This window comes from Phyllobates terribilis, unplaced genomic scaffold (genome assembly GCF_046119375.1).
Source record: "Phyllobates terribilis strain yellow unplaced genomic scaffold, ASM4611937v1 Scaffold_9__5_contigs__length_417890890, whole genome shotgun sequence".
Classification (NCBI taxonomy): Eukaryota; Metazoa; Chordata; class Amphibia; order Anura; family Dendrobatidae; genus Phyllobates; species Phyllobates terribilis.
Window position 1 is genome coordinate 108,644,693 of NW_027362769.1, and position 26,249 is coordinate 108,670,941.

The window sequence follows — 26,249 nt, forward strand, 5'->3', positions numbered from 1 at the left end:
GGGTGGCCCTACACAGACATTTTGTTTTCATGGGTGCTATGATATAAGCTTGCTAGGAAGTGAAATATAAGCCATGAATCTGAACAGATCTTGATGTCGTAATGTAATTAGAAGTGTGATGGTGTTGAGCAAATGGAACTAATTTTCAGCAGTGCCTCCTCCGCCCCGTCCTCAATCCACTGAACTCAGTAGTTCGCATATACCGGAATATACTGTATGTATCTACAACTCTGGTCTACTGTGCAAAAATGTCAGAGACATGAAAGTAAACCTCAGATAATTAATGTCTTGCATGAAGGCTCATAAACAATATTTCCATCCTAAATCATAATGTAGCTCTCATGTCACATACTGTGGAGTGCTTCCGAAATCCTCAGCTGTCCCTGAACAGGTGTAAAGTAACAATAGTCCAAGTAACATCATTCCTGATAGTAAGATGGGAAGGCGCAGAGTCCGCCTCTCCGAACGAGAGTTCCCGGCATGTAACCAGAGAGGAGTGAAGCTGCAAGAAGTGGAAGGAAATGGATTTCACCATCATACAGTTTATTCTCCTCATTACAGGTACTGTAAAATCTCCACATTTCATTATGATAAAGTAATTTTATGTCTCTTATATACAATTAAAGCAATTTATTATAACCAGGACTTCCAAGTATCCATTGCATTTCCTCTCCGCTTCCTTGGCCGTCCTTTCTTTGAATGTTGACGTATAGACCTCAATTATTCCCTATTTTCAAATCGCAAGTTTTATTGTTTATAGACTGTTACATTTTTTCGCTCTGTTTTTCACATAATTCAAACTTCTTCATTCTTGAAGTTAATTGTAGAAGTAATAACTATTACTAATGATTATCTGTCCATAAGGGATTGTGTTGGTGGTTCTAAATCAATTGGCGGAAATGTTTCATCAGTCGGAGCAGGTACCAGACAGTGTGGAGTCCCTGAGGCCATAAGAGCCTACAGAATAGTTCTTGTGGCCTCAGGGACTCCACACTGTCTGGTACCTGTGTCTATGATATTGAACATCCAATAGTCTATAAAGTCCCATGATGAACCCCAATCACCAGTGGGGAGAAACGCGTTGGGACAGGGACGATGCCCCATGATCTGATAAGTACCTATGTTTTGTTATGACATCTTTATTGCATACAGTTATTCCCTTACTCCTAAAATATAAAAGAGGGGTTTAATGACTGAACCTATTTAGAGTTTTCCCTTGAGCCTCGGGCGTGTGCAATATACCATTGCAATAAACAAGCCCTCATACGGCTATATTGATGGAAAAATAAAAAAGTTCTGGCTCTTCGAAGAAGGGGAGGAAAAAACGAAAGCGTAAAAACAGAAAATCGCAAGGTCATTAAGTGGTTAATGGTAGGGAATATGTTTGCTCATACACAGTGGTGACTTTTTGTGACTTTTTACAAATATATCTGGATGCCAGGATTGTGTTGTGTGGAGCGTAAAGAGATCCCTTGACTGGCAGCTGCAGGTGAATGCTCGGAATAGTTTTAGTCATCTGTCCTCACTTTGAAACATGAGTCGTTGGCTCTTTATGCTATATGTAGGGTGATTGGTAAACATTCAGTAGAGGGATCTGCAAATGGGACAGAGTACATCTCAGAGTCAGACAGTCAGAGACAGTCATCTCCAACTTGTGCAATGTTAGACTTTTGGTCACATTGAGAAGAATCTGTTATTTTCTCCCGTCCCGTATAGAATAAAAAGGTGGAAAAATCTCCTTTCCTAACAGAAGTTAATCTGCAGATTGCCCCATAGTTGTTCTTTGTATAGACAATCTCTGATGATCACAGTTTCTTCCATGGCACGGCTAATCCTGTCCAGCTAATCCCATGTTCTCATTTGCATTGGAAGCTCTATTATTGGCCTTGGTTGCAGTTGTTTCCAATACATTCAGAATGTGATAAACCTCACTGTATAGTTAGTGGGGTCTGTCATTGCTGATAACTGTTGTGCTCAGGCTTGGACTGGCCAACAGGAGAATCCTCCGGTGGGCCCCCTCTTACATGAGCAGTACTTGGCACTGTATACTGGAATCACTATGTACAAATAAAGGCAGCATCTTATTCATTTAACAATCTACCCAGTTCATTGTTACATAAGTTTGTGATTGAAGATAATGTCACATTTGCATGTAGCTGAAAAGTGGGGCCCTGGAGTTGGTTACTGGTGGGCCCTAGGCTCCCCAGTCCGACACTGGTTGTGCTACAGATTCAGTCCTACGTTGCCTTAAAGTCCCCATACAAAAATAGATGAAAGTCTGTCAAACCTGCTAATTTCGGCAGGACAGGCTGACCATCCGATGTATATGGGGTCCTCCCCACTCTTCCCCTGACAGATGACTTCAGAGGAGAGAAGGAGCAGTCACTTGGAATTGGATAAGTTGCGCCAGTTTGATCTAGCATGGCTTTCTCTACTCTCCCCGTTGAAACTTAACATTTCCGAACAGATTTTCATTGTTTTTCGTCTTTTGCTTCTGGTTTTATGCACATTATATTGGAGTTTTATACTGATATTTTTGCTTTAAAAGTATAAAATGTTAATTGCATAAAACTTCTGGCTAAAAGCTATGATTACTCAGCTACAAAAGATCTGAATATAAAATTAAAAACCATGACTATTTTTTTTTATTTTTTTTACTATGGGTGAAAAAACTAAGAGGCAGGTAGTTGCTAACACAGGCAACTAACTACCTGCCTGTTCTAACCTTAGGCGGTGATTCAATAGAGCAGATCCTCTTCTGGGCTGCTGTGTCGACAGCGCGTGCTTGCTTACGTCATGCTGATTCACAGCCGGCTCCCTGCAGTAAGGCAGCGGGGAGCCAGCTGTCGATCAGCATGACATTGGCAGTCACGCCCCATCAACAGAGCAGAGCGGAAGAGAAGCCGCTGCTCTGTCGACGTGATGGAAGCTGCTGAGTCTCCGGCAGGAGCAGTCTGTGACCACTCTGTGCGGGCAGAGTTCAGCGACTGGCACAACAGGAAGGTAGTTAGGAACTACCTGCCTGTTAGTCCTTAGGCTCATTGTAAAAAAAAATATACAGTGCAGACCAAAAGTTTGGACACACCTTCTCATTTAAAGATTTTTCTGTATTTTCATGACTATGAAAATTGTACATTCACACTGAAGGCATCAAAACTATGAATTAAAACATGTGGAATTATATACTTAACAAAAAAGTGTGAAACAACTGAAAATATGTCTTATATTCTAGGTTCTTCAAAGTAGCCACCTTTTGCTTTGATGACTGCTTTGCACACTCTTGGCATTCTCTTGATGAGCTTCAAGAGGTAGTCACCGGAAATGGTCTTCCAACAATCTTGAAGGAGTTCCCAGAGATGCTTAGCACTTGTTGGTCCTTTTGCCTTCACTCTGCGGTCCAGCTCACCCCAAACCATCTCGATTGGGTTCAGGTCTGGGGACTGTGGAGGCCAGGTCATGTGACGTAGCACCCCATCACTCTCTATCTTGGTCAAATAGCCCTTACACAGCCTGGAGATGTGTTTGGGGTCATTGTCCTATTGAAAAATAAATGATGGTCCAACTAAACGCAAACCGGATGGAATAGCATGCCGCTGCAAGATGCTGTGGTAGCCATGCTGGTTCAGTACGCCTTCAATTTTGAATAAATCCCCAACAGTGTCACCAGCAAAGCACCCCCACACCATCACACCTCCTCCTCCATGCTTCATGGTGGGAACCAGGCATGTAGAGTCCATCCGTTCACCTTTTCTGCGTCGCACAAAGACACGGTGGTTGGAACCAAAGATCTCAAATTTGGGCTCATCAGACCAAAGCACAGATTTCCACTGGTCTAATGTCCATTCCTCGTGTTCTTTAGCCCAAACAAGTCTCTTCTGCTTGTTGCCTGTCCTTAGCAGTGGTTTCCTAGCAGCTATTTTACCATGAAGGCCTGCTGCACAAAGTCTCCTCTTAACAGTTGTTGTAGAGATGTGTCTGCTGCTAGAACTCTGTGTGGCATTGACCTGGTCTCTAATCTGAGCTGCTGTTAACCTGCGATTTCTGAGGCTGGTGACTCGAATAAACTTATCCTCAGAAGCAGAGGTTACTCTTGGTCTTCCTTTCCTGGGGCGGTCCTCATGTGAGCCAGTTTCTTTGTAGCGCTTGATGGTTTTTGCAACTGCACTTGGGGACACTTTCAAAGTCTTCCCAATTTTTCGCACTGACTGACCTTCATTTCTTAAAGTAATGATGGCCACTCATTTTTCTTTACTTAGCTGCTTTTTTCTTGCCATAATACAAATTCTAACAGTCTATTCAGTAGGACTATCAGCTGTGTATCCACCTGACTTCTGCACAACACAACTGATGGTCCCAACCCCATTTATAAGGCAAGAAATCCCACTTATTAAACCTGACAGGGCACACCTGTGAAGTGAAAACCATTTCCGGTGACTACCTCTTGAAGCTCATCAAGAGAATGCCAAGAGTGTGCAAAGCAGTCATCAAAGCAAAAGGTGGCTGTGATGAACCTGTAGCCGCCATCCTGGTAATGATAAATCATATCCAGGGATGGCCACACTTCAGCAGCCCCCACCCTTGGGACCTTCTGTTAAAACGTCAACTAGATAGTTTCCCCCCATCCAGGCTCCTGTAAGATAAGAAGCCTACTTAACACTTGAATGCTAGGAGCTTCAAAGACTTCGAGAGGAAACACAGCCAGCAGGGGGGGGTGCTTCGTCCATCTGTAACTGACCATTTGTCCCATAGGACTAGTTTCTTTGTCTGTCACAAGCATGGAGGCATAAGATATAGAAACATGAAAAGTACACGCATGTTGCGTGGGATGGGCCAATAAAAAAATATCACGGCGTCCCGGAGCCATTGCGCACACAAGCCTCCGCGGTAGACGTTTGTACGTGCTCTGGAAGCCAAGATATAGCGCGGAGCCATTCCTGAGGACCGTATGGTATCATAATTGATATCAAAAGGTCGGTTACGGCGGCCCGAATCCATGGGAACCCCTGGGGGTATCATGAGACCATCCCAGAAGAAGTTATTGGGTTCCATAGAATTTGGGCTTCTGATCGAAGTTAGACCTGAGGGTGGAGACTGAGTCAGCTGACCTCACCAGCAGTGGGCGGGACAGGGCAGGTAAGATAGCAGGACAGACAAGAGACAAGTCAGTCTTGACCCAAGAGTGGTGTGCTGAACATCTGAGCACCAGCTGAGGCCACCAAGGGGAGGAGCAGTTTGACCATGCGGTGGTAGGCCTCAGCCTGTAACAAAGAACCGTGCCTGCGACCGCAGAATCCTCTCCCTGCGTCACAAGAAAATCAAGAAACCGGTAACTGATATGCTGTGGTGATTCTGTGTGTTGTATTCCATTGTTGTATAGTTTAGCCTGACCTTATACCTGTGTATATTTAGTTGTATATCGTGTATCTAGTGTATTATTATAATCAATTACCTCAAGTAATTGTGGGCCTGCCTTTTATTCTGCATAACGAACGCACGTCCGTGTGAGCTCGGCTCAAGCCAAAAACGCTACCCAGGGTTGGTTCCTGACCCGATATAGGCCCATTCACGGACTGGGCGTATATCTAAAATAGGGACTGGTGGCAGCATACCAACTGGGGATTGGGGAAGGCTGGTAGTGACGGTCGGAGGTTCAGATATATATATTCCTGGCGCGGCCAAGGAAGATATATATACCGCCCTCACTACAGAGGGCCCCGATACCCAGTAGGTTACAGGACAGTCTCCCTGGCGACCGCTTATCCTAGGTGCAGTTCCTTGACTGACCTGAGGCTAAGAGGGCGCTAGCGAGTTGTGCTGTGTAGTGACGTTACGGTTTAGTGACGTTGAAGGGGAACACTCTACCGTGTTCCCTGCGCTGGTTGCAGCTTCCTGGCACTACTTTCTCTAGGTGCAGTACCTTGACTGACCTGAGAGGTAAGGGGGCGCCAGAGAGCTGCACCCACCGGCCGGCTTTCATCACATTGGTGGCAGAGCGGTGGGATTGCAGAATAATAGTGTTGTGGGACCCCTACTCCCAGGCACTAAAGACTGCCAGTGGTAACTTCCACTGCTGGAGTCTTAAGGTCAGCCCAACGTTAGACGGTCAGGCTAAAAGTATAACAAGGTGTGTGCAAACTCAGGGTTGCAGCGGTGTCGGTTACCAAGATGGCAGACGGCACCAGGAGCAAGACCCTGCAGGAGGCTAATGCTACGGTCCGTGTGGCAGGAGGGGAGGACATTGTTACTCATGGCGAGGAGGAGTCCAGCCCGGGCACCTCAGGGAGCCAGTCCCCAGTATACGGTCCCGCAGTGGGCTGCCCACCACCTACCCAGCCCAGCCTGTCCAGATCACAAGCCCTTTTACAAGCGGCTATGGCAAGTCTCCAGTCTCATGGCGATGCCGTCTACAAAACCCTCCTGGCAGCATCAGAGAAGGCAGCGGAGGAGGAGCGCGAAGCTGCGGAGCGCCGGGAGGCTGCGGAGCGTGAAGCTGCAGAGCGCCGGGAGGCTGCGGAGCGTGCAGAGCGAGCTGCGGAGCGCCAGCACCAACTGGACCTGGCCCAGCGGGGGCTTCCGCTAGAGCAACCAACCCATCAGGAGACCAAGTCGTCCAAAGTCCGAGCTGAGGACTTCCCTCTACTGGAGAAGGATGGGGACCTGGACTCCTTTCTGGTGGCATTTGAACGGACCTGTCTTCAGCACCATCTGGCCCGGGATCAGTGGGCCAGATACCTGACCCCCCGTTTGAGGGGTAAGTCCCTGGATGCCTTGGGGGACTTACCTGCCGGGGAGGTACAGAACTACGACTGCATCAAGCGGGCCCTGATCCGGCAGTACAACCTCACTCCCGAGTCGTACCGCCAGAAGTTCCGGAGCCTGCTGCGTGGCCCCAAGGACACCTGGACCGATCATATGCGGGCGCTGTTGAGAGCCGCAGAGCACTGGACCTCGGGTCTAGCGCTTACTACCCGCCAGGAGGTCCAGGAACTGTTCGTCACGGAGCAGTTCTTGTGGAACTGCCCAGAGGACCTCCGACAGTTCCTCCGTGACCGAAAACCAACAGGGGCTTCTGCTACAGCCGCCCTGGCAGACGAGTATGCCAATAACAGGGCGCCTGAGCTGAAGAAGTCTGCCAGCAGCACCTGGAGAGGGGGTAAGCCCAGTCATGCCCCTGTTTCCCCGGCCCCTAGAACACAAGGGGTGTATCCCCCTGTTGCCCTCTCCAGGCAAGGACCAGACGTAAGACGTTGTCATCTATGCAACAAACCAGGACACTTTAGGGCTGAGTGTCCCCAGCGCCAAAAGACCCCATCCCAGTCCCAGAGAGCGCCCAATGTTTTGTGTGTGGGAGGGGGTGGTGGTAGGTCCCTGGACAACATCCAACCCGTCACCATAGGCCGTTCTGCGGTCATGGGACTGCGGGACACGGGCGCTGAACGAACACTGGTACGGCCTGAGGTGGTGTCCCCCCAGGACTTGGTACCAGGAAAGACTCTTTCCGTCTCCGGGGTTGGAGGCGTGGAGCCGGCACTTCCCGTTGCCATGGTGTATTTGGACTGGGGTGCCGGAAGGGGGATGCGGGAGGTGGGAGTAACGCCAAATATTCCCGCAAATGTTTTATTAGGGACCGACTTGGGGCGTCTAGTATCGCAGTATGTACCCTCTGAACCCCCAAGTTCGGCCCCCCAAGAGTGTATTGATTTGTCTGCTGCTAATGCCAACCATGTTGTATGTAGTGTGTGTCCTGCTGAGGAGGAGGGAGTGAAACCTGAGGGTAACACCTGCACAGACACAACACAAACAGGGTTAGTGAAAGCAGGTGGGGAGTGTGGGGATGCCCGCAGAGGTGCTCAGCCGGCGTGCCGTGACCTCTTGTCCTCCGGTGAGGGAGGGGGCGGGCAGGATTCTGTAGAGGGAAGCTCAGGGATGGAGAGGGGGGCAGCTACCGGCAGTGTAGGGCTCCCAGGGGTATCCAGGCTGCTGAGTATAGGCCCACTGCAGGGGGAGGAACAGGCCATGGGAGGTGGGGGTGTCCCAAGAGAGGAGCCGCCAGGTAAGACCCCAGGGCAGGAGTTCCCCACATCCGAGATGTCCAAAGGCCTAGGAAGCCTGCCTGATCGGGCGGCTTGGTCAGAAACAGAGGGGAAGCAGGCACTACCCACGGTCACAGCGGTCATAGCCGCTGTCACCAGGAGTGGGAGCGCCGGAGCCCAAGGAGCCTTGCAGAGGTCCGACGGCTTCCCCACTTCTGACCAAGTGTCTGCCGGGTCAGACAGCGGCCAGGTGACATGCCCGGAGGGGCTGACAGAGGATGTGGCAGTTTCGTCGATTCTGGCCACATCAAGTCAGGAATTTCAGGCTGCGTTGGAAGCAGACGACAGCCTGAAAGCTCTCAAGGAACAGGCGGCACAGCCTCCCATGGAGTCAGACTGCGAGCGTGTGGTCTGGGACCAGGGACGGCTGTACCGGGTAACGGTCCAGCAGGGTTCACCGGAGGCGTGGCCCAGGGACCGACAGTTAGTGGTACCCTATCCGTTCAGGGCGGAATTGTTGCGGATCGCACACGAGATTCCGATGGCCGGACACCTAGGGATCGCTAAAACCAAGGCCAGGATAGCTCAGCATTTCTACTGGCCTGGGATGGGAGCCGCGGTGGGTGCCTACTGCCGTTCGTGTGACACCTGTCAGAGGGTGGGGAAGGCGGGGCCGCTCCCCAAAGCCCCACTGGTAACTCTGCCAATCATCGAAGAGCCTTTCTCGAGGGTCGCTGTGGATCTTATTGGACCTCTGTCCACTCCCAGCCACTCCGGGAAATGCTTCATACTCACGGTAGTGGACTATGCCACCCGGTACCCGGAAGCGGTAGCTTTGTCGTCCATTCGGGCCGACAAGGTGGCTACCGCCTTACTGGAGATCTTCTCCAGAGTGGGTTTCCCCCAGGAAATGCTCACCGACCGAGGGACCCAGTTCATGTCGCGGCTGATGGAGTCCCTCTGTATGCAAATGCAGGTGCAACATCTGGTGGCCAGCCCGTATCACCCACAGACTAATGGCCTGTGTGAGCGGTTCAATGGCACCTTAAAGCAGATGCTTAAGATGTTGGTCGACTCCCACGGGAGAGACTGGGAGCGTTACCTCCCACACCTCCTATTTGCTTACCGGGAGGTTCCGCAGGCCTCAACGGGGTTCTCCCCCTTTGAGCTCCTGTACGGGCGACGGGTACGGGGCCCCCTGGCTCTGGTGAAGGAAGCATGGGAAGGGGATTTGGCCACCCCCGAGGTGTCGGTCATCGAGTATGTCGTGCGCCACCGGGACAGGATGATGGCCTTGGCAAAGCTGGTGCAGGACAATATGGCCCAGGCCCAGGCCGACCAGAAGCGGTGGTACGACCAGAATGCTTGTGAGAGGACCTACCAGGTGGGTCAAAAGGTGTGGGTACTGGTCCCCGTACCACAGAACAAGCTTCAGGCAGCCTGGGAAGGTCCCTACTTCGTGCACCAGAAACTCAACGCCGTCACCTATCTGGTCACCCTGGATCACGCCCGTGGAAGGAGGAAGGCCTTCCACGTGAACATGATGAAGGCTCATCATGAGCGGGAAGCGACTGCCCACCCAGTGTGCAACCTTCCCGAGGAAGGAGAGGTAGAAACCCTCCTGGATCTGCTCACCCAAGCCAAGGCGGGTGGGTCCATCGAGGATGTGGGGGTTGGCCACCAGCTCACGGAGGACCAACGGTCCCAGCTGGGGACCACCCTGCACCCCTTCCGGGGGCTGTTCAGCAGCCTGCCCGGAAGGACTGAGATGGCTGTCCACGACGTGGACACTGGCGATCACCCGCCGATCCGGCGTTCAGCATATCGGGTCTCTTTCGAGGTGCAGGGAAACATGCGCCAAGAGATAGACGAGATGCTGAAGCTGGGGGTGATCCAGGCATCCAGCAGCGCGTGGGCCTCGCCTGTAGTCCTCGTACCAAAGAAGGACCGAACTACACGGTTCTGCGTGGACTACCGGGGGCTCAACGCTGTAACGGCCACCGATGCGTTCCCCATACCACGCATCGATGACCTGCTCGATCGGATGGCCGGGGCTAAGTACCTGACCATCATGGATCTGAGCCGGGGGTACTGGCAGATTCCTCTGACCCCCGCGGCAAGGGAACGCTCTGCCTTTATCACCCCTTTTGGACTGTACGAGTCCACAGTGATGCCATTCGGCATGAAGAATGCCCCTGCCACTTTTCAGCGGATGGTCAATACGCTGCTTGAGGGACTTGAAGGGTACGCGGCTGCGTACTTGGACGATATTGCAGTCTTCAGTCCCACTTGGGAGGATCACCTAGAGCACCTGCGGCAGGTGCTCGGTCGGATCCACCGGGCAGGCTTGACCATCAAGCCGGAAAAGTGCCAGCTGGGCATGAGTGAGGTCCTCTACCTGGGTCACCGGGTAGGCGGGGGGGTTCTGAAGCCAGAACCGGGGAAAGTGGATGCCATCGCATCCTGGCCCACTCCTAGGACCAAAAAGCAGGTGATGTCCTTCTTGGGGACCGCCGGGTACTATAGGAGGTTCGTCCCACACTATAGCACCCTGGCCAAGCCCCTGACGGACCTCACCAAGAAGAAGCTGCCCGTCGCAGTCGACTGGACAGTCGCCTGCGAGACAGCTTTCGGGGCACTCAAGGCCGCCCTAAGTAGCTCCCCTGTACTGCAAGCTGCCGACTTCGACCGGCCGTTTGTGGTACAGACCGACGCCAGTGACTTTGGCCTCGGTGCTGTGCTAAGTCAGGTCAACACGACAGGCCAGGAACATCCTGTCTTGTACCTGAGCAGGAAGCTACTGCCCCGGGAGGTGGCTTACTCCACGGTGGAAAAAGAATGCCTGGCAATTGTATGGGCCCTGCAGCGTCTGCAGCCCTACTTGTACGGGAGCCATTTCACCGTGGAGACGGACCACAACCCCCTCAGCTGGTTACACACGGTCTCTGGGTCGAATGGCAGGTTGCTACGCTGGAGCCTCGCTCTCCAGCAGTACCACTTCTCCATTCGCCACAGAAGAGGCCGTGACCACGGTAACGCTGACGGGTTATCCCGGCAAGGGGAGGGTGCAGAAGGACGCACGGGGGAACACAGGAATGTGCTACCCCCTCGCGCCCTCGTATAGGGGGAGGTGTGATGAACCTGTAGCCGCCATCCTGGTAATGATAAATCATATCCAGGGATGGCCACACTTCAGCAGCCCCCACCCTTGGGACCTTCTGTTAAAACGTCAACTAGATAGTTTCCCCCCATCCAGGCTCCTGTAAGATAAGAAGCCTACTTAACACTTGAATGCTAGGAGCTTCAAAGACTTCGAGAGGAAACACAGCCAGCCGGGGGGGGTGCTTCGTCCATCTGTAACTGACCATTTGTCCCATAGGACTAGTTTCTTTGTCTGTCACAAGCATGGAGGCATAAGATATAGAAACATGAAAAGTACACGCATGTTGCGTGGGATGGGCCAATAAAAAAATATCACGGCGTCCCGGAGCCATTGCGCACACAAGCCTCCGCGGTAGACGTTTGTACGTGCTCTGGAAGCCAAGATATAGCGCGGAGCCATTCCTGAGGACCGTATGGTATCATAATTGATATCAAAAGGTCGGTTACGGCGGCCCGAATCCATGGGAACCCCTGGGGGTATCATGAGACCATCCCAGAAGAAGTTATTGGGTTCCATAGAATTTGGGCTTCTGATCGAAGTTAGACCTGAGGGTGGAGACTGAGTCAGCTGACCTCACCAGCAGTGGGCGGGACAGGGCAGGTAAGATAGCAGGACAGACAAGAGACAAGTCAGTCTTGACCCAAGAGTGGTGTGCTGAACATCTGAGCACCAGCTGAGGCCACCAAGGGGAGGAGCAGTTTGACCATGCGGTGGTAGGCCTCAGCCTGTAACAAAGAACCGTGCCTGCGACCGCAGAATCCTCTCCCTGCGTCACAAGAAAATCAAGAAACCGGTAACTGATATGCTGTGGTGATTCTGTGTGTTGTATTCCATTGTTGTATAGTTTAGCCTGACCTTATACCTGTGTATATTTAGTTGTATATCGTGTATCTAGTGTATTATTATAATCAATTACCTCAAGTAATTGTGGGCCTGCCTTTTATTCTGCATAACGAACGCACGTCCGTGTGAGCTCGGCTCAAGCCAAAAACGCTACCCAGGGTTGGTTCCTGACCCGATATAGGCCCATTCACGGACTGGGCGTATATCTAAAATAGGGACTGGTGGCAGCATACCAACTGGGGATTGGGGAAGGCTGGTAGTGACGGTCGGAGGTTCAGATATATATATTCCTGGTGCGGCCAAGGAAGATATATATACCGCCCTCACTACAGAGGGCCCCGATACCCAGTAGGTTACAGGACAGTCTCCCTGGCGACCGCTTATCCTAGGTGCAGTTCCTTGACTGACCTGAGGCTAAGAGGGCGCTAGCGAGTTGTGCTGTGTAGTGACGTTACGGTTTAGTGACGTTGAAGGGGAACACTCTACCGTGTTCCCTGCGCTGGTTGCAGCTTCCTGGCACTACTTTCTCTAGGTGCAGTACCTTGACTGACCTGAGAGGTAAGGGGGCGCCAGAGAGCTGCACCCACCGGCCGGCTTTCATCACAGTGGCTACTTTGAAGAACCTAGAATATAAGACATATTTTCAGTTGTTTCACACTTTTTTGTTAAGTATATAATTCCACATGTGTTAATTCATAGTTTTGATGCCTTCAGTGTGAATGTACAATTTTCATAGTCATGAAAATACAGAAAAATCTTTAAATGAGAAGGTGTGTCCAAACTTTTGGTCTGTACTGTAGTTCTGGATAAACCCTTTAATATTGCTATAACACAACTTTCCTTTTGTGTAGCTGGAACCGTTCTCTCTTCAGAAGATGAATCTCGACTCATTAAGGACTTGTTTCAAGACTACAACAGTGTTGTTCGTCCTGTTAAGAAGTTTAAGGATGCCGTTGTGGTGACTGTCGGTCTCCAGCTCATTCAGCTGATTGATGTGGTATGAATATTTCATTAAAAATACATTGGGTAAAAAGATTAGTCAGTAACAAATGATACGAAAGAATAAGGTGGCTATCTCTGGGGACATTTTTTTCTTTACTTAAATGCATGTATTTTTCAATGGGGTTTAATTAAAAAAAAATAGCATTATTTAGATTTTACAGTTTTTTTTTCCCTACACATTCTAATGTGATGTGGTCTGTGATCAGCAAAAAGGAGCTCAGAAAAAAAGAGAGAAAAGAGTTACAAACTCCACATCAGACTGTCAAAGCTGTGACTGACGGATTCTCAGTTAACTCATTCTGCAGCCTGCAATAGTCAGCGTCACAAGGAGGCTATAGAAGGCAAACGGTGCAACATTTTCAATGAAGATCAATTGCAAACATGATTTTGAGCACAAAATACATGCAGATAAGTAAGAGAAGAAAATTTCTCCCGAAGCTTTGACCCCGATACAAAAACTATAAAATAGCTGTTTTCTTACATGTCAGAGGGGCCCGCTTAGGGCCAGGGTGAGAAAACAATCTACAGAGGATATTATTGTGGTCACCTCCAAGTTATTACTACAGATAAAGGAATTAATGAAATCAATGTTTTATGTTCTCTTTATGTTTAATTTTCTGTTTTCTTATTTCAAGGATGAAGTCAATCAAATTGTGACCACAAATGTTCGCCTAAAACAGGTATAATTTTTTTATATCTTTTACATGTGTAAATTTATATTATTTTCTTTAAAATTTTGCACAAAATAATAGGTCTTACATCTCCTAGTACAGTGGGATGGCTGTTTTCGTCTATAAACATCACCACTTTTGTCCATTGGTCAGGTATTGACGCTCATCCCTATTCAACTGAATACAAAAAAAAAAACATCACAATTATGGAAAGCCATTTAATGCATTGATCTTCTGTTGTTATAGGGAATCTGTCAGCAGGAATTCACCTCCCAAACTATTTACTTGTGCATGTAGCTCTTTCAAATACGAGTCCAGCAATACCTTTACATGACCAGTCCATCTCTCCATTACTGAGAAATCAGCATTTTAATTGCTATCCAAATTAGGCTAAATAGCTAGTGTAGGTCTGAAGCCTCTGTCACTCCAGCTCTATTCCTCACCCAGCGCTGCCTCCTCCTGCATGACTGACGACTCCTTTGTCTGAAGTCTTATAGCATAAAGGATGTCCATCAAGCAGAATTAGGTAGTGCTGGGCGGAGAAAACATCTGGAGTGACAGAGGCTTCAGATCTGCAATCGCTCTTCAGCTTAATTGGTATATCAATTGAAACGCTGATTGTTCTCTAATGGTTGAATGGACTGTCCATGTAATGTTATTGCTAGACTTGTCTTTAAAAGAGCTACGTACACATATCCTTCTGACAGATTCACTTTTAAGCAAGATTTATAATAAATAATATGCAAATAGGCATTTTCCAAGAAAGAAAGAAATCTACTAGTTTGCAGCTTCTAATTAGCAGAGGTAACGAACTTTTAAAAGCTATGGACACCTTTGCAATGATTTTTTTTTCTACATATGTTACCTACGTTTAAATCTTTCATTCATTTTCAGATATCCTGATGTGCAATTTGCAGCTTGATCCATGTGTCAAATTTTTTTTCTTGAGGGATTGTCCCTCCAAGTAATACAGGCTGGATGTGAGCTCTGTTTGTATTCAGGGTGCTGCTATCTTAACTTGCTTTCATTTATCAGCACAGATCTAATGCTATTTTTTATCTCTTCTCTATATGTTTTCCTCTTTTTCTACAGCCTGTTTTCTCTACTCTCCAGAAAATTTAAGATGTTTCATCCTCTCACTACTGTAGTTCATCTGTGTATAACTCCCTCCCTTCTGTGATCTCTAATACTGAGAAAAGAGATGGGAGAGAAAAAGCAAGCAGGAATAGGAACTTTGACAGATTTGTATATTTTTGGTAGATCACTCAGCTGGATAAAAGATGGGCAATCTACAGCAGCAAGATGGAAGAAAATTCTTAATGAAAATTATTTAGAAAGTTGCTTAAACTAAGTCAATGTCTGGCCCATTTTCCGTTCACATAAAAATGTACATGAAGACATTATTATTCTTTTTGATCAACATGCAAAAGCACACTTGCAACCTTTTTTAAGATAGTCTTTACTGCGGAGGGAGTGACTGAGGTGCCCAACAGCACCGCTGCTGCTAGGCGAAGCACTCACATTTTGATAAAAGCGCAGCGCAACAGCAACAACTGACATCACACCGCATTGACACCAACTGGAAGGATCACAAAATCTAAATATTTAATGTGGTCTCACACAACAGACTGACAGCAAATCTGTAGAAATTCCTATGCAACCTCCAGCTTATTAGAAACACCAATGGGGGTAATGCTGGTGTCAAGGCAATCCCCCCCCCAAAAAAAAAATAGAGAACAGAATCTTCAAATATCGTAGAATCATAGATTAGAGTTGGAAGGGACCTCCGGGGTCATCATGTCCAACCTCTGCTCAATGCAGGATTCACTAAACCATCTCAGACAGATGTCTGTCCAGCCTCTGTTTGAAGACTTCCATTGAAGGAGAACTCACCACTTCTCATGGCAGCCTGTTCCACTCATTAATCACCCTCACTGTCAAAACTTTTTTCTAGTATCTAATCTGTATCTTCTCCCTTTCAGTTTCATCCCATTGCTTCTTTTGCTTCTTGTGTTTCCATGTGCAAATGAGAATAAGGATGATCCCTCTACAGTGTGACAGCACTTCAGATATTTGTAGACAGCTATTAAGTATCATCTTAGGCTTCTTTTTTGCAAGCTAAACATTCCCAAATCCTCTAAACATTCCTCATAGGACATATATTGCATTCCGATCACCATCCTGGTAGCTCTTCTCTGAACTTGCTCCAGTTTTTCGATGTCTATTTTAAAATGTGGTGCCAAAAACTAGACACAATATTCCAGATGGGGCCTGACCAAGGAGGAGTAGAGGGGGATAATTACTTCACATGATCTAGACTCTATGCTTCTCTTAATACATCCCAGAACTATGTTTGCCTTTTTTGCTGCTGCATCACACTGTTGACTCATGTTCAGTCTGTGATCTATTAGTATACCCAAGTCTTTTTCACACGTGCTGTTGCTTAGTTCTATTCCTCCCATTCTGTAGATGTAATTTTAATTTTCTTGTCCAGATGTAGAATCTTGCATTTCTCCCTGTTAAATATCATTCTATTAGTCGCTGCCCATTGTTTAAGCTTATCTAGATCCTTCTGAATCCTTTCTCTTTCTTCGCTAGTGTTAGCTATCCCTCCTAGCCTTGCATCATCTGCAAATTAGTTTACCTTCATTTATAAAAATGTTGAACAACACTGAGGCCAGGACAGAGCCTTGTGATACCACACGTGAAACACTTTTCTAATTGGATGAGATTTGTAGAAAAAAACATAAATAAACCTGCCTGTAAATTGGTTTAATGATTTTACATTTTTTGGTGGTCCACATGATCCTGCTTTTTGTTTCTCCTAGCAATGGATAGATGTTAATTTAAAATGGGACCCATCAAGTTACGGAGGAATAGAGAAAATCCGCATTCCCTCTGGTGGTATTTGGCGACCTGATTTAGTCCTGTACAACAAGTAAGTTTTTCTTTTATCTTATGTATGTACAGTATATATAAGAAATTAAAAGTAGAGTGCAGAGAGCCAGCATCAGAGGTGTTACACCCAGTCATGGGGGGCGTTCAGATGGCCATGCAGATGCTAATGCAGAAGAATACATTATTATACGGCAGTCATTAACGGGAATGACCATCAATGGCTAATGGCTCGAGTCTTCTGGAGCTTCTTGCCAGTGCCATTCTGCTCTGGTTTATGGAATGAGACCCTGAACAAGGAATTCATAAGACACCCATATGCTCTAATAGAGGAGGGGAAAGAACATGGTGCATGCCAATGGTGCAACCTGTGCAGCCGCACAGGAGCCTAAGAAGTAAGGGGGCTACTACCACCTCCAAACCATCAAGTAGCTTCTATAACAGACACATAAAGGGGAGCATTATGATGAGCTATTTAACTGTAAAAGTCCCATAAACTGTTCTTGCCTGTCTGTGTCTCCGGTCCTGACATGGTATTATATCTTTTACAGTGCAAACGGTGATTTTGCAATTGTTCAAGAAACTAAGGCCCTAGTGGATTACAATGGAAAAATAGTATGGAATCCACCAGCCATCTTCAAGAGTTACTGTGAAATGATAGTCACACATTTTCCCTTTGATCAGCAAAACTGCAGCATGAAGCTGGGCACTTGGACTTATGATGGGTCAGTGGTTGTTATAAATATGGTAAGGAGTAAAGGTAATCAGTTTGTAGAGTTAAAGCAGAGAACACTTTGCAGTCCACATGCTTTATTCTAGCTGTATAGATAGTGCAGTAACTAGAGTCCGATGGGCCCCGGTGAAAAATGTAGACCTGGGCCCCCACCCTCCCCTCATATTGATCAGATGTATGGGCCCTTGTGTTCTAAATTCTATGAGGACATACATGTTGCCTCTCCTCACTCATTATGTTGTAATGTCCCCCATCCAGTACTATTGACACCCTTCCTAAGCTCCTTTCAGGTATATATGTCCCCCATCTTGGGCCCCTTCGTGGTATATATGTCCCTTATCCTGGGCCCTATCCTTGTATATATGTCTCCTATCTAGGCCAATGATGGTATATATGTCTCCATCTGGGCCCATCCTGGTATATATGTCCCCTATCTGAGTCCATTTTGGCATAAACAGTACAGACCAAAAGTTTGGACACACCTTCTCATTTAAAGATTTTTCTGTATTTTCATGACTATGAAAATTGCACATTCACACTGAAGGCATCAAAACTATGAATTAACACATGTGGAATTATATACTTAACATAAAAAGTGTGAAACAACTGAAAATATGTCTTATATTCTAGGTTCTTCAAAGTAGCCACCTTTTGCTTTGATGACTGCTTTGCACACTCTTGGCATTCTCTTGATGAGCTTCAAGAGGTAGTCACTGGAAATGGTTTTCACTTCACAGGTGTGCCCTGTCAGGTTTAATAAGTGGGATTTCTTGCCTTATAAATGGGGTTGGGACCATCAGTTGTGTTGTGCAGAAGTCTGGTGGATACACAGCTGATAATCCTACTGAATAGACTGTTAGAATTTGTATTATGGCAAGAAAAAAGCAGCTAAGTGAAGAAAAACGAGTGGCCATCATTACTTTAAGAAATGAAGGTCAGTCAGTCCGAAAAATTGGGCAAATTTTGAAAGTGTCCCCAAGTGCAGTTGCAAAAACTATCAAGCGCTACAAAGAAACTGGTTCACATGAGGACCGCCCCAGGAAAGGAAGACCAAGAGTCACCTCTGCTTCTGAGGATAAGTTTATCTGAGTCACCAGCCTCAGAAATCGCAGGTTAACAGCAGCTCAGATTAGAGACCAGGTCAATGCAACACAGAGTTCTAGCAGCAGACACATCTCTACAACAACTGTTAAGAGGAGACTTTGTGCAGCAAGCCTTCATGGTAAAATAGCTGCTAGGAAACCACGGCTAAGGACAGGCAACAAGCAGAAGAGACTTGTTTGGGCTAAAGAACACAAGGAATGGACATTAGACCAGTGGAAATCTGTGCTTTGGTCTGATGAGTCCAAATTTGAGATCTTTGGTTCCAACCACCGTGTCTTTGTGCGAAGCAGAAAAGGTGAACGGATGGGCTCTACATGCCTGGTTCCCACCGTGAAGCATGGAGGAGGAGTTGTGATGGTGTGGGGGTGCTTTGCTGGTGACTCTGTTGGGGATTAATTCAAAATTGAAGGCATACTGAACCAGTATGGCTACCACAGCATCTTGCAGCGGCATGCTATTCCATCCGGTTTGCGTTTAGTTGGACCATCATTTATTTTTCAGCAGGACAATGACCCTAAACACACATCCAGGCTGTGTAAGGGCTATTTGACCAAGGAGGAGAGTGATGGGGTGCTACGCCAGATGACCTGGCCTCCACAGTCACCAGACCTAAACCCAATTGAGATGTGGTTTGGGGTGAGCTGGACTGCAGAGTGAAGGCAAAAGGGCCATCAAGTGCTAAGCATCTCTGGGAACTCCTTCAAGATTGTTGGAAGACCATTTCCGGTGACTACCTCTTGAAGCTCATCAAGAGAATGCCAAGAGTGTGCAAAGCAGTCATCAAAGCAAAAGTTGGCTACTTTGAAGAACCTAGAATATAAGACATATTTTCAGTTGTTTCACACTTTTTTGTTAAGTTTATAATTGCACATGTGTTAATTCATAGTTTTGATGCCTTCAGTGTGAATGTACAATTTTCATAGTCATGAAAATACAGAAAAATCTTTAAATGAGAAGGTGTGTCCAAACTTTTGGTCTGTACTGTATGTCTCCATTTTTGGGCCCATTCTGATATATATGTCCCTCATCCTGGTATATATGTCTCCTATCCTGGGCCCATCCTGATATATATGTCCCCCAGCATGGTATATATGTTCTCCATCCTGGTATATATGTCTCCCATCCTGGTATATATGTCCCCCATTCTGCCACTGTTCTTTAACGCATAAAAAAATAAACCATTATACTCACCTTCCCCCAGCGCTCCTGACGAGCAGCGTCCTCTTCTGAAGCCGGCAACTGACTTCTGCGTTCAAGCGATGGGAGTGCATGACGTCACTTCTATGCGCAGCCTGTGACTGGCTTGCTGATGTCAACTGCTGGCCTGATTGGCAGGCGGTGTGTATTGCGGCACAGGGACCCAGTGGGTCTCTGTGTTGCAATACACTTCAGCTTAATGGGCGTTCTCGGACGCACATCCAGCTGAAGTATGCGCTGACATCGGAGGACCCCCCTCCCGCACGCGCCCAGTTGGAACCTCTGCAACCGCAATTGTTACAGTCCTGTGTACAGACATACATATATACAGTACAGACCAAAAGTTTGGACACACCTTCTCATTTAAAGATTTTTCTGTATTTTCATGACTATGAAAATTGTACATTCACACTGAAGGCATCAAAACTATGAATTAACACATGTGGAATTATATACTTAACAAAAAAGTGTGAAACAATTGAAAATATGTCTTATATTCTAGGTTCTTCAAAGTAGCCACCTTTTGCTTTGATGACTGCTTTGCACACTCTTGGAATTCTCTTGATGAGCTTCAAGAGGTAGTCACCGGAAATGGTCTTCCAACAATCTTGAAGGAGTTCCCAGAGATGCTTAGCACTTGTTGGCCCTTTTGTCTTCACTCTGCGGTCCAGCTCACCCCAAACCATCTCAATTGGGTTCAGGTCTGGTGACTGTGGAGGCCAGGTCATCTGGCGTAGCACCCCATCACTCTCCTTCTTGGTCAAATAGCCCTTACACAGCCTGGAGGTGTGTTTGGGGTCATTGTCCTGTTGAAAAATAAATGATGGTCCAACTAAATGCAAAGCGGATGGAATAGCATGCCTCTGCAAGATGCTATGGTAGCCAAGCTGGTTCGGTATGCCTTCAATTTTGAATAAATCCCCAACAGTGTCACCAGAAAGCACCCCCACACCATCACACCTCCTCCTCCATGCTTCACGGTGGGAACCAGTCATGTAGAGTCCATCCGTTCACCTTTTGTGCGTCGCACAAAGACACGGTGGTTGGAACCAAAGATCTCAAATTTGGACTCATCAGACCAAAGCACAGATTTCCACTGGTCTAATGTCCATTCCTTGTGTTCTTTAGCCCAAACAAGTCTCTTCTGCTTGTTGCCTGTCCTTAGCAGTGGTTTCCTAGCAGCTATTTTACCATGAAGGCCTGCTGCACAAAGTCTCCTCTTAACAGTTGTTGTAGAGATGTGTCTGCTGCTAAAACTCTGTGTGGCATTGACCTGGTCTCTAATCTGAGCTGCTGTTAACCTGCGATTTCTGAGGCTGGTGACTCGGATAAACTTATCCTCAGAAGCAGAGGTGACTCTTGGTCTTCCTTTTCTGGGGCGGTCCTCATGTGAGCCAGTTTCTTTGCAGCGCTTGATGGTTTTTGCAACTGCACTTGGGGACACTTTCAAAGTTTTCCCAATTTTTCGGACTGACTGACCTTCATTTCTTAAAGTAATGATGGCCACTCGTTTTTCTTTACTTCGCTGCTTTTTCTTGCCATAATACAAATTCTAACAGTTTATTCAGTAGGACTATCAGCTGTGTATCCACCAGACTTCTGCACAACACAACTGATGGTCCCAACCCCATTTATAAGGCAAGAAATCCCACTTATTAAACCTGACAGGGCACACCTGTGAAGTGAAAACCATTTCCGGTGACTACCTCTTGAAGCTCATCAAGAGAATGTCAAGAGTGTGCAAAGCAGTCATCAAAGCAAAAGGTGGCTACTTTGAAGAACCTAGAATATAAGACATATTTTCAGTTGTTTCACACTTTTTTGTTAAGTATATAATTCCACATGTGTTAATTCATAGTTTTGATGCCTTCAGTGTGAATGTACAATTTTCATAGTCATGAAAATACAGAAAAATCTTTAAATGAGAAGGTGTGTCCAAACTTTTGGTCTGTACTGTACACTGTATTGAAAAAAACTATTGGGGCACCTGCACATTACACCTGCAGGAGCTTTTATGATCTCCCATTCTACATACACAGGCACAAATATGGAATATGTTCCCCCTTTGTTGCTATAACTGCTTCCACAATTCTGGGAAGACTTTTTATAAGTTTGTGGAGGTGTCTGTGGGAAGTTTTGCATATTTATTCAAAAGAGCATTTGTGAGATCAGACATTTATATTAGATGAGGGGACTTGTATAGTAATCTCCATTCTAGTGCATCATAAATTGCTTGGTGTGGAAGAAATTTGTCCGGCCCTGACCTCAACCCCATCCAAGTCCCCCAACCATGTCTGTATGGGCCTTTCTTTGTGTACTGGGCACAGTCATAGAGAACAGAAAAAGTCTTCCCCAAACTGTTTATAAAGTTGAAAGCTAATAGTCCAAAATTTCTTGTATACTGAATCATTAAGATTACACTTCACTATAACTAAGTGTCCGAGGCTGACTTCAGAAAAACAAGCCCATAGTATTATCCCTCCTTCATAAACTTTACAGTTGGCACAATGCAGTCAGGCAGGTAACTTTCTCCTGACATTCCCCAAACCCAGACTTGTCCATCAGATGGCAGATAGGACACGTTACCACTGCTCCAGAGTTCTGTAACAGCGTGCTTTTACCTACTCCATCTGAAGCTAGTCAATGTGCTTGGTGCTGAAAGGCTTGAGCGCAGCTGCTCAGTCATGGAAACCCATGTCATGACGCTCCCGGTGCACAGTTTTTGTGCTCATGTTAATTGCAGAAAATGATTGATATAGTATGTTTATATATGGCCATGCAACAGTTCGTATCTTATTCATATGAAGTTGTGAATTTTAAATTATGTTTTTGCAATTTATTGAATGAATTGTATCTACAATTACTTTATTTTTAGGAGAGCAACCGTCCAGATTTGAGCAGCTTCATGGAGAGCGGAGAATGGTTCATGAAGGATTACCAGTGCTGGAAGCATTTTGTGTTCTACGATTGTTGCCCTGATAAACCATATCTGGATATCACTTATCATTTCCTTTTGCAGCGCCTTCCACTTTACTTCATCGTCAATGTCATCATTCCATGCCTGCTGTTCTCCTTTTTGACCGGTTTAGTGTTTTATTTGCCGACAGGCTCATGTACGTAGACTATGACTTGATGGCGCTAGCCAAAACTCTTCATGGGATCCCCTATTCTCCTAATATGTGTGGGTCTCAGAGGTGGCATCACAACCTATCAGACATTATGACTAGAGATGAACAAATCATTTTTCCTGGACCTCTGGTCAAGTGACCACATCTGTGGTCCATGACCACCAGAAGAGAGCTCTGCAAACTGCCTTCAACTTGGCGGCATCCTAAGCATGAAATTGTGCGCGCGTCACTCTAAAATGATGGCGTTATAACATGTCATGAGCAAAAGAGGGGAAAAGGATGCTGGCAGGTAGGAGATGGCTCACTTGGCTCATATCCAGCGACCACCGAATACTGTAAATTAATTTGCTCATCTCTAGTTATGACCTATTTAGCACCAAAAATGTCTTCTGTGTGAAATCCCCATTTAATTCTAGAATTACTCCATATCTAATTTCTACAAGTTACTTCTTAAATCTGTTTTTCATTGACAGGTGAGAAGATAACACTGAGTGTCTCTGTCCTGTTGTCACTCACTGTGTTTCTTCTGGTTATTGTTGAATTGATCCCTTCGACTTCTAGCGCTGTGCCGCTGATCGGAAAATACATGTTATTCACCATGATGTTTGTCATCGCTTCCATTGTCATCACAGTCATTGTAATCAATGCACATTTCCGTACCCCAAGTACTCACATTATGCCTCAGTGGATGAGGAAGGTGAGTTGAAACACATCATAATTATTACCGAACATAAGATCACACTTAACGGTCTTCTACTAGGTTTGTCAGCTATCCCCAGTCCATGAGATAGGAGATGACTTATTTTTTGATCGGTGTGCAAACGCTTGGACTTCCAATGATCCTGAAAACACGGCTCTGCAGATCCCCATCTGAATGGAGCGAAAGTCAGGCATGCGCAACTCAGCAATATGGTATCCATTCTCTAAAAAACTGTTGGAGATAGCCAAATAAAGCGCTCAGCTACTCCTGGCAGACCCATGGATTATTGATGGTGGTGCACATGCTTAACCTCTGCTTTTCTTAGGGAGCTTTCACATTGCGTTTAGTTACATGCTCGGTGGCCCCATCTGGGCATACTTTCGAACTCCTCCGCAAAATGGAGATCGGATATATACGCCAACAGGGCCATAGACTATAATGGTGCTGACAGAGGGAACGTGCCCTCTGTCTTACATCATTTTCAGACTCATCTTGCACACCCTTTCAATGTGTAGACTAGCTACCTTTCCCTGCAGACGTGGTGTGTCACAGATTGCTTTTGCAGGAAGTTTCTTCTACTGTGCCAACCACTGACTGACAAGTAATTATCCATCCCTTTGAAAAAAATAAAATTCTTCAACTGCTGCAGTTGTTTCATTTCTGTTGCATAACAAAAAATAGCTTGAATGCTGCAGATTTTTTTTTTCAAAAGGATGAGGGTGTTTTATAGATACTGTATGACTCATTAATGCAGAAAAGGGGAACCCTGAAGGGAACCTGCCAAGCATAAACCTTCCACCAAACCATTAATAGGATTGTGTAGCCCTTTAAAATACAGTATACACCATTTAATCTCTTTAAGACCTCAAAGCATTGCTCCAGCAGTGAGAAATCGTGTTTTGAAGTTTAGTCTGGAAGATGGACTTACAGCTTCTCAGCCTTATGTGGTATTTCCTACCTTGCAACTCTCTCCTCGGGCTGATTGACAGGTTGCTTGCCCTGGTACACAGCTACTGACCTGTCAATCAGCTAAGGAGGGGGGTTACTAAGTAATACAGCTCCTCAGCCTCATGCTGACTTCATTACTTAGCAAGAAAATACAGCATGTGGCTGAGGAGCTGTAAGTGCATCCTCACAAACCAATGCACTTCCAGACAAATTCAAAAGGAAATATCTCAGCTGCTGGAGCGACACTTTGGAATCATAAAGGGAATGACTGGTTTATCTTTTAAAGGACTCCCAGTCCACAGCTATATAAATGATTTTAGGAAACGGGGAGTTAATATTTCTGACAGGTTCAATTCAAACTTCTCAAAAAATATCACTTTAACTGGTCAGATTTTTTCTGGAATTAATGATGTTGTCTCAGCATCAACATCATCTTTTTATATTGTAAGTTCCTCTTAGTCCTGAATGTACACTCCGTTAATTAATGGACACCCACGCACACACATTCACGACATGCTGTCATATGTTCTCTTCATCAGGTTTTCATTGAAACTATTCCCAACATGATGTTCTTTTCTACAATGAAACGACCTTCACAAGACAAAAAAAGAAACAAGATATTCACTGAAGACATTGATATTTCGGATATCTCAGGAAAGCTGGGTCCTGTTGCTGACACCTACAAGTCTCCGATCTTAAAGAACCCTGATGTGAAGACCGCCATAGAAGGGGTTAAATATATTGCAGAATCCATGAATTCCGACCAAGAATCCAATAAGGTAAAAGCTCAAATCCATGATATATCAATTTAAAAAAAACATAATTTGCGTTCATGTGCTAATTATTTTATTCAATATATCTTTTTATGATGAAAAACTCCAAATCCTCTGCCTAAAGATTTTATAGTAAACCTATCTGCAGCCACCACTAGAGGGAGCTCTCTGCATACTGCCGTATTACTGAACTCAATGTAAAAAAAAGTATGCAGTGCGCTCCCTCTAGTATTCATATTCAGAGGAAATTTTAGCATTATTATTCACTAAGGGGTATCTAATCAGAGTGTCTCCTTGCTAAATAATAATAGCCAGAGTATCCCCCAACTTTAAGAGTCCTTAAAGTGGCCTCTGGCTTCTTGCAATACCATAGGATTTAACTGTATCGGTGTTCTGTGGACGCTCACCTAGGGGGTCTATGTGGGCCCATGGTGGCCTCCTTCCCTGGTTGCTAAGCTACTGCAATGACTGCAGTCTGCAATAATTTATTCTTGTACCTACAGGCTTCAGAAGAATGGATATTCTCTGCAATGGTGATTGATCACGTTCTCCTAGCAGTCTTCATGTTAGTTTGTATTATTGGGACAGTGGCTATTTTTGCTGGACGGCTCATCGAGCTACATATGCAGGGTTAGGTTTCTACGAGTTGATCTTCTGAAGCCATGAAGCTCTGGACCAGGATGAAGACGCATAATAATCATCCAGTGTACAAGGAAACCCTGTGTAAATACGAAGGTCGCTGCCTGCGTCGATCATTTGAAATTCATACGTTATTTTTCGCAAAGCAAAAAATTTAAAGTCTGATTGGAAAAATGTTTTATTCCTTTTGTGCAAAGCAAATGACAATTATTGCCTGTTCTCGTTTCATTGAGTAGTTCGCATTTTATCACAGTTGTGATTAAACTTCAGTAAAAACAATTGTTTCTTATTGTGTAAAATCTTCATATTTTTGATGCAGATTAACCGTAGTCTGGAAATTATTATTATTAGTTTTAATAAAGTATTATGCATTTTTTTATCCTGTATTTTGTGTGTACAAAATATACAGTGGAGTAGAAT

The 26,249-nt window shown here is 46.0% G+C and overlaps 1 protein-coding gene across 1 annotated transcript; it reads left to right on the forward strand.

Moving 5' to 3' along the window:
* Positions 1-421: 421 nt before the first annotated feature.
* Positions 422-26,249, forward strand: LOC141160863 (acetylcholine receptor subunit alpha-1-A-like). The gene is made up of 9 exons (XM_073645659.1): positions 422-561; positions 12,891-13,036; positions 13,677-13,721; positions 16,541-16,650; positions 17,159-17,354; positions 22,517-22,754; positions 23,243-23,466; positions 24,957-25,196; positions 25,694-26,249. The coding sequence occupies exons 1-9, from the start codon at positions 522-524 to the stop codon at positions 25,823-25,825; spliced, it is 1,371 nt and encodes a 456-aa protein (XP_073501760.1). The 5' UTR covers positions 422-521; the 3' UTR covers positions 25,826-26,249.

Coding starts and splice junctions, on each gene's coding strand:
- LOC141160863 (XM_073645659.1), top strand. CDS start 522: ATGGATTTCACCATCATACAGTTTATTCTCCTCATTACAG. Junction 13,722..16,540: donor CAAATGTTCGCCTAAAACAG/GTATAATTTTTT, acceptor TGTTTCTCCTAG/CAATGGATAGATGTTAATTT. Junction 23,467..24,956: donor TGCCTCAGTGGATGAGGAAG/GTGAGTTGAAAC, acceptor TCTCTTCATCAG/GTTTTCATTGAAACTATTCC.